This window comes from Eptesicus fuscus, chromosome 3, assembly GCF_027574615.1.
Source record: "Eptesicus fuscus isolate TK198812 chromosome 3, DD_ASM_mEF_20220401, whole genome shotgun sequence".
NCBI classification, from domain to species: Eukaryota; Metazoa; Chordata; class Mammalia; order Chiroptera; family Vespertilionidae; genus Eptesicus; species Eptesicus fuscus.
This window is the reverse complement of record NC_072475.1, coordinates 77,777,612-77,785,797: the sequence shown is the minus strand read 5'-3', so window position 1 is coordinate 77,785,797 and position 8,186 is coordinate 77,777,612. Positions and strand designations below refer to the sequence as shown.

Genomic DNA, 8,186 nt, shown 5'->3' with positions numbered 1-8,186 from the left:
CCATGTGTCTTCCCAGGCGGCCCTCTACACTATTCTGGGGAGGGAGGGCACGAGCACCTGGGCCTAGCCCCTGGGTGAGTTCTTAGAACCCCAGTAATTGTCCCCTTGCTTGTCGGTCTAGGAATAGCTGGATCAGCTGCAATAGGCACTGCAGCACTGGTCACCGGGGACAAAAACTTTAAGGAACTTAGCAGCCAAGTGGATCTAGACTTAAGCACCCTAGAGGAGAATGTAAACCGCCTAGAGGATTCTCTCAGTTTATTAGCAGAAGTAGTCTTACAAAATAGAAGGGGTTTAGACTTATTATTCATGAAGTAAGGAGGACTCTGTATGTCCTTAGGAGAAACTTGCTGTTTTTATACCAACCATTCCAGGGTCATCAGAGAAAGCCTAAGTCAACTCAGAAAAAGACTCCAAGATAGAGAGGAAAGGCAAAGAACTGAGGGAAACTGGTATGAAAATCTATTATCTTGGTCCCCATGGCTAACAACACTCTTAACATCTTTAGCAGGAACTTTGATCTTATTGCTAATAGCAGCAACATTTGGACCCTGTCTTATAAATAGTCTCACCAACTATGTACAAAGGCGAATACAGGCAGTAAAGCTAATGGTCCTGCGTACTCACTATCATGTCTACACTGGTGATGGAGAAACAATGGTTTGATTCTTCCATAAAACCAGTGGGGAATGTTAGAGAGTGGGAATTTTTGAGCACTCCGGAGAGGCCATGGACTATGCCCCAGATAGGGTTGTTAGTGCTGACACCAGGCCAGGCCTTGAGATATGGTCTCATGGCCCCTTCCCCTTGCACCTCACAAAATAGCCTTGCAAGATAGAACATTGTCAGCTTTCTGAAGAACAGGATAACCCTGTAAATAACATGGTGGTCAATAGCATGGCCCTGACATTATTTGGGAAAAACTGTTTTGTCTTGGGTTGCTTACTCAGCAAAAACAGGATGTGGTTAATGTGCTTAAAAAGTGGTCTTGCACAAAGGGTCAGAGCTGCTCTCTGACCTCCCTGCGTGGAAAGGCAGAACAGCCGCTGGCCAGCAATAAAGGCTCCCTAAACTTTAATTTGGTCTGGACTCCAGTGGTCTTTACTCGCATTTGCACCACAACACAATCAGAAAGGATATATGCACCCCTATGTTCATAGCAGCACAATTCACCATAGCTAAGATTTGGAAACAGCCTAAATGCCCATCAGCAGACGAGTGGATTAGAAAATTGTGGTACATCTATACAATGGAATACTATGCTGCAGTAAAAAAGAAGGGATTCTTACCATTTGCAACAGCATGGACGGAACTGGAGAGCATTATGCTAAGTGAAATAAGCCAGGCAGAGAAAGATAAAGATCACATGATCTCACTCATTTATGGAATATAATGAACAACATAAACTGATGAACAAAAATAGATCCAGAGAGAGAGAAACATTGATCAGACCATTAAACATCAGAGGGAAGGTAGGGGTGAAAGGGCTAAACCACTTTCTCGCCGTAGCCTAGGACTAAACCACTTTCTCGGGGATGAAAGGGCTGTACCACTTTCTCCCGCCACAGCCTAGGGCTGTACCACTTTCTCCCGCCACAGCCTAGGGCTATACCACTTTAGACCACACCCCGCACCTGCGTAAACAAACCCCAGCCCTTACCCAGCCAATTAGAGTAGGCTAACTTAGTAACTTGAGTAGCATTCCCATCCTCCCTGAGCCCTCGTCTATAAAATTGCTGTGAAACGAAGAATCGGGGCTCATAGCCCCCACTCTGTATTCAGAGTATGCTGTGAGACCTAGCATGCTGGACTTAATAAACCCTTTGTTTTTTACATGAGAGGCGTCTTTTTGGGTGCTTTGTGAATGCGGCCGGCTTCTCGGGCGTAACATTTGGAGGTTCCACCGAGATTGCGGCGGCCGCCTTCGGGCTCCAACAGACGCTTCTTGGGGTAAGTGACGGCGCTTCTTGGGGTAAGTGACGGCGCCTCTTGAATAGCGATTGCTTCGAAATTTGGGAATAAAAATCTTGTCAGAACTGGCAAATCTGTTCGGTCTGGTGGCTGTCGGGGAGGGACGTGAGTCTCCCCCGACTGCGGCTGACAGACGTGTCGGGAGGTCGCAGGCCACATCCCCGGGGGACGCCCTGGTGGAATCTGGAGAGGCCCGGGGACGCCTGGATCCCTCTCATCTGCTTAATATTGATTCTGAAACTCTGTTGCCAGTCAGGTCAATTGGCTTTGAAAAACCTTCTTTTTGGATCCTTAAATTCTTGTCTCAACGCGTTGTGTCTGTCCTTGTCCTTTGTTCTTTGTTTCTTGTCGTGTGTGTGTGTGTTCGCGGTCATGGGCCAGAGTACTTCTACTCCTTTGTCCCTGACCCTAGGCCGCTGGTCAGAGGTCAAGGGACGAGCTCAAAATCTTTCCCTTATCATCAAAAAGAGCAAATGGCAGACTTTCTGCTCGTCTGAGTGGCCTAACTTTAAGGTCGGATGGCCCCCGGAGGGGTCTTTCCATTTGCCTCTCATAAGGGAAGTGAGGAATCTTGTTTTTCAGCCTGGCCGACATGGACACCCGGACCAGGAGCCTTACATTTTGGTGTGGCAAGACTTATGTGAAAATCCTCCGGCGTGGGTTAAGCCCTTTTTACCCCCTGATTCCTTCTCTAGGTCGTCAGTCTCCGCTTCCGAACCTGCTATTCTTCCTGTAAAGCCAGCTCTGCCTTCTTCTCCACCCTCTGTTCCCCCGGTTCTCCCGGACTCACAACCTGATCTTTTCCTTCTTGATCCCCCGCCACCTCCTTATGCCTCGGCCGGAGCACCGCGGCGCGACCAAGGACCTCCTCCGGCACCTGGCCCAGTTCCTCCACCCATGTCCCCGACGGCGGCCTCCCCAGATTCTACTCTCGAGGGCCCCCTGTCGCCACCAGGCAGCGGACCTGCACAGCGGACTCGGAGCCGATTCCAGCCAGATGAAGGGCCTGTAGCCACTACTCTGCCGTTGCGCCCATTTGGGCCAATGGTAGACAATGGGGAAAGGGGGGAAATGCCGGCCCTCCAATATTGGCCCTTTTCCTCCTCAGACCTGTATAATTGGAAAAATAATAATCCCCCTTTCTCTGAAGACCCCACCCGACTAACAGGTCTCGTGGAGTCTCTCATGTTCTCTCATCAGCCCACCTGGGAAGACTGCCAACAGCTACTGGGGACTCTCTTCACCACTGAAGAGAGAGACCGCATACTTCTAGAAGCACGAAAGAACGTCCGGGGACGAGACGGGCGTCCGACGCAGTTGCCGAACGTCATTGATGACATCTTCCCGCTAACGCGCCCTAATTGGGATCCAAATTCTCCAGAAGGTAGGGAGCATCTGTCCTCCTATCGCCAGGCTCTTGTGGCAGGTCTCCGGGCAGCTTCCAGGCGGCCCACCAATTTGGCTAAGGTAAGAGAGGTCGTTCAGGGCCCCACTGAGTCCCCCGCGGTCTTTTTAGAAAGGCTAATGGAAGCCTATCGGAGGTTCACTCCCTTTGACCCGCAGTCAGAGGACCAAAGGGCTTCAGTGGCCATGGCCTTCATTGGCCAGTCCGCTACCGATATACGGCGTAAGTTACAACGCCTAGAAGGATTACAAGACCTCACCCTTAGAGATTTAGTCAAAGAAGCAGATAAAGTTTTTCACAAAAGGGAAACAGAGGAAGAAAAGGAAGAGCGGAAGGAAAAAGAGAGAGAGGAGAGAGAGGATGCTAGAGACAAGAAAAGAAATAAGGAATTAACTAAAATCCTGGCCACAGTGGTAGATAGTGGAAAGAAACAGAAAGAAAAGGGAGGCAGTACCGGGCCACGGCCAAGCTTGGACCCGAACCAGTGTGCCTACTGCAAGGAACATGGGCACTGGAAGAGAGACTGTCCTAAGAGACCCAAGAAGGGCCTGCAGGCTAAGCAGCCTGCCCTGTTAGCCCTGGATGAAGATTAGGGGCGACGGGGCTCGGACCCCCTCCCCGAGCTCAGGGTAAAGTTTAGCGTGGAGGGGACTCCCATTGACTTTGAAGTAGACACTGGAGCCGTTTACTCGGTTTTGCAAGCGCCCTTGGGACCACTGTCAACCAAGCGGTCTTTAGTAAGAGGTGCCAATGGGAGACGATACCGAGCTTGGACTACCAGGAGGACCATGGACCTGGGAAGGGGAAAAGTCCATCACTCCTTCCTTGTGATACCTGATTGCCCGGCCCCATTAATGGGGAGAGATCTGCTCACTAAACTGAAGGCCCTCATCACCTTCGACCCTGAGGGACCCAAAGTAGAGTTTCTGAGTTCCCTGGTAGAACGGCCAGTAGTCACAGCCCTAACTATGTCTGTGGAAGATGAGTATCGCCTGTACAACTCTCCGGTAGAAAAGCAGGACATGACAACCTGGCTTGAGGAGTATCCAGATGCTTGGGCCGAGAAGGCCGGGCTAGGGCTGGCGGAAAACCAACCCCCAGTGGTGGTCACCCTAAAGACCTCTGCAGCACCAATTCGGGTCAGACAGTATCCCATGAGTAGGGAGGCTCGGGAAGGAATTAGACCACACATTCAGAAGCTAATCCAAGAGGGGGTTTTGAGGCCCTGCCAGTCAGCCTGGAACACACCACTTCTCCCTGTCAAGAAGCCAGGAACGGGAGATTACCGACCGGTGCAGGATCTGAGGGAGGTTAATAGTAGGGTACAAGACATACATCCCACTGTACCTAACCCCTACAACCTTCTAAGCACCCTCCAACCTGACAGAACCTGGTATACTGTATTAGACTTGAAAGATGCTTTCTTCTGTCTACGGCTTTGTGAAAGCAGCCAACCATTGTTTGCCTTTGAATGGACTGATCCAGAGGCCGGGATAGCGGGGCAACTGACCTGGACAAGGCTACCCCAGGGCTTTAAGAATTCACCCACCATTTTTGATGAGGCCCTCCACCAGGACCTAGGTCCCTTCAGAACCCGACACCCGGAGGTGACTCTGCTCCAGTACGTAGACGACCTACTGTTGGCTGCACCATCTCAGGAGGAATGTGAGTATGGGACCCGTTCCCTATTGCAAGAACTTGCTCAGCTGGGGTACCGGGCGTCAGCTAAGAAGGCCCAGATATGCAGGCGGGAAGTAACTTTCCTAGGATATACTCTCCGGGAAGGGAAGCGGTGGTTGACGGAGGCCCGGAAAAAGACTGTTGTGCAGATTCCCGTACCTGCCTCCAGGAAACAACTCCGAGAGTTCCTGGGGACAGCCGGGTTCTGTAGGCTATGGATCCCGGGGTTTGCATCATTAGCTGCCCCACTTTATCCACTTCTGAAAGGGGATGTGGAATTTTCCTGGGGGCCAGAACAGCAGCAGGCCTTTGATGACATCAAGAGGGCCCTATTGTCAGCCCCAGCACTGGCACTCCCCGATGTTGAGAAACCCTTCACCCTCTACATAGAAGAGCGAGGAGGGACAGCCCGAGGAGTCTTAACCCAGACCCTAGGACCCTGGAGGAGGCCAGTGGCCTATCTGTCCAAACGCTTGGACTCGTTAGCAGGAGGATGGCCCCGCTGTCTTAAAGCTATCGCTGCCGCTGCTCTGCTAGCCAAAGATGCCGATAAACTGACTCTAGGACAAAAATTGACCATCATAGCCCCGCATGCTTTGGAAAGCATTATCAGGCAGCCCCCAGACCGGTGGCTCTCAAATGCACGCATCACCCATTATCAGAGCATTTTGTTGGATAAGGATCGAGTAACCTTTGGGCCCCCTTCTACCTTAAACCCTGCCACCCTGCTCCCGGACGAAGCTGCGGATCCAGTCTTGCACTCCTGCCAAGACATCCTGGCAGAGGAAGCAGGAATCCGCCACGACCTGAAGGACCTTCCATTACCCAACTCAGAAGTAACCTGGTTCACGGACGGTAGCAGCTTCCTGCGAGAGGGTAAGAGACATGCGGGGGCGGCGGTGGTCAGCAGAACTAAGACCATATGGTCAGCAGGGTTGCCAGAAGGGACCTCAGCCCAGAAAGCGGAGCTGATTGCTCTCACAAGAGCCTTAGAATTGGCTAAAGGAAAAAAAGCTACCATCTATACAGACAGCCGCTATGCATTTGCTACTGCTCATGTACATGGGGCCATATACCAGCAAAGAGGACTACTAACCTCAGCCGGAAAGGACATTAAGCACAAGGCTGAAATTCTTGGACTATTGGCAGCAGTTCTGCTGCCCACCAAATTGGCTATAGTCCATTGCCCTGGTCATCAGAAAGGATCAGACCCTATAGCCGTAGGGAATCGGCGGGCGGATGAGGAAGCCAAGGCAGCAGCTCTTCGAGGGGCAGGAGTTCTGGCGCTAGTAACTGAGACCCAAGAGGAGAATCTGGCACCCACGACTGTTAAAAGTAAGGAACAACAGGCAACTTCCTACTTACAGCACGTTCATCAGCTCACTCATCTAGGTGCCAGAAAAATGCAAGAACTGCTGAGGGAACAACCCTTTTCCTTAGCGGCTACTGAGAATAAGAGGTTGACGGAACAAGTAGCTAAGAATTGCCAGGCCTGTCAGGTTGTGAATGCACATCAATCCCAAACCTCAGAGGGTAAGAGACTAAGAGGAAATAGGCCTGGCCAATTTTGGGAAGTAGACTTTACTGAAATCAGGCCAGCCAAATATGGGTTAAGATTTCTCTTAGTTTTTGTAGATACTTTCTCAGGATGGGTAGAGGCCTACCCCACCCGGAAGGAAACAGCCCAAGTGGTGGTAAAGAAGATTATGGAAGAACTTTTTCCTCGGTTTGGACTGCCCCAGGTAATTGGGTCAGACAATGGACCTGCTTTCGTGGCCCAGGTAAGTCAGGGAGTGGCCAGGGTATTGGGGATTAATTGGAAATTACATTGTGCTTATCGTCCCCAAAGTTCAGGGCAGGTAGAAAGAATGAATAGAACAATCAAAGAGACCTTAACTAAATTGACCTTGGAGACTGGCATTCAGGATTGGACCATGCTCCTACCTTACGCCCTGTTCCGTGCCCGGAACACTCCCTCACCCTCCATGTATAACCTCACCCCTTTTGAGATTCTGTATGGAACCCCACCTCCAATCTCGAAAATGTCACCTGCCACAGATTCCAACTTATCACCCCATGCACCTCTGCTTGCCAGGTTAAAAGCCCTAGAGGGAATCCAACGATTTGTCTGGAAGCCTCTAGCCTCTGCTTACCAACCAGGAGACCTCAAGGTGCCACACTCCTTCCACGTTGGAGACTCAGTGTTCGTGAGGAGGCACCAGACCCACAGCTTAGAGCCCCGGTGGAAAGGACCCTACGTAGTGCTGCTGACCACTCCAACTGCGGTGAAAGTAGATGGCATCTCATCATGGATCCATGCCTCTCATCTCAAGCCTGCCCCACAGCCAGGACCTGAATGGACAATGGAGAGGACTGACAATCCTCTTAAGCTTCGCCTTTGCCGTAAGCCCTTGCCTGCCCAGTCCGATGGCAGGTAACCCTCATGCCCCTGCGACCTTAGCCTGGGAAGTCATCAACCCAACAGGACAAGTGGTCTGGTCGGTCGAGGGTACACACACCCCGGGTAGCTGGTGGCCCACATTACACCCTGATATCTGCCAACTGGCCATTGGCCTAGACACTTGGGACATACCAGACGTTGAGGACCCCAACAACATCCCACCAGCAACCAGGGGGTGACACTTACTCTATTATGGAAATAGTCCCAATAATGACCATACACCGGGATGTCTAGATAGTGGCAAGCGTGCCTCCCTGGGCCGCCTCACTTTCTATGTTTGCCCAAAAGATGACCGCAGCCGATATATGATGCGGCATTGCGGTGGGCCTGAATCCCTCTATTGTGCAGCATGGGGATGTGAGACCACAGGGTCAGCTCATTGGGTCGCCAGATCAAAATCAGACTGGCTTACTGTTCACTGGAGCGACAAAAGGGGGGAATGTGAAACAGAAACTTTGTGTAATGGACTAAATATCTCCTTTACGGAAATAGGCAGAATGAGCAACAAGCTTAACCGTTGGCATAAGGGGAGGACATGGGGACTTAGGTTCTATGCCTCTGGGCAGGACTTTGGCCTCTGGTTTACTGTCAAGCTACAGAAAAAGGTTACACCAGTCCTTGTGGGGCCCAACCTGGCAATTCGACCGGTCCAACCATCTCGCAGTCACC

General features: G+C 51.3%; 1 protein-coding gene across 1 annotated transcript; it reads left to right on the top strand.

Annotated features, from left to right (window-relative positions):
- The first annotated feature begins 2,343 nt into the window (after positions 1 to 2,343).
- On the top strand, positions 2,344 to 7,484 carry LOC129147494 (uncharacterized). The gene is given in 3 exon segments (XM_054709906.1): positions 2,344 to 6,757; positions 6,760 to 6,837; positions 7,152 to 7,484. Coding segments are annotated over 3 exon segments (4,497 nt in total). The 3' UTR covers positions 7,157 to 7,484.
- Positions 7,485 to 8,186: the final 702 nt, after the last annotated feature.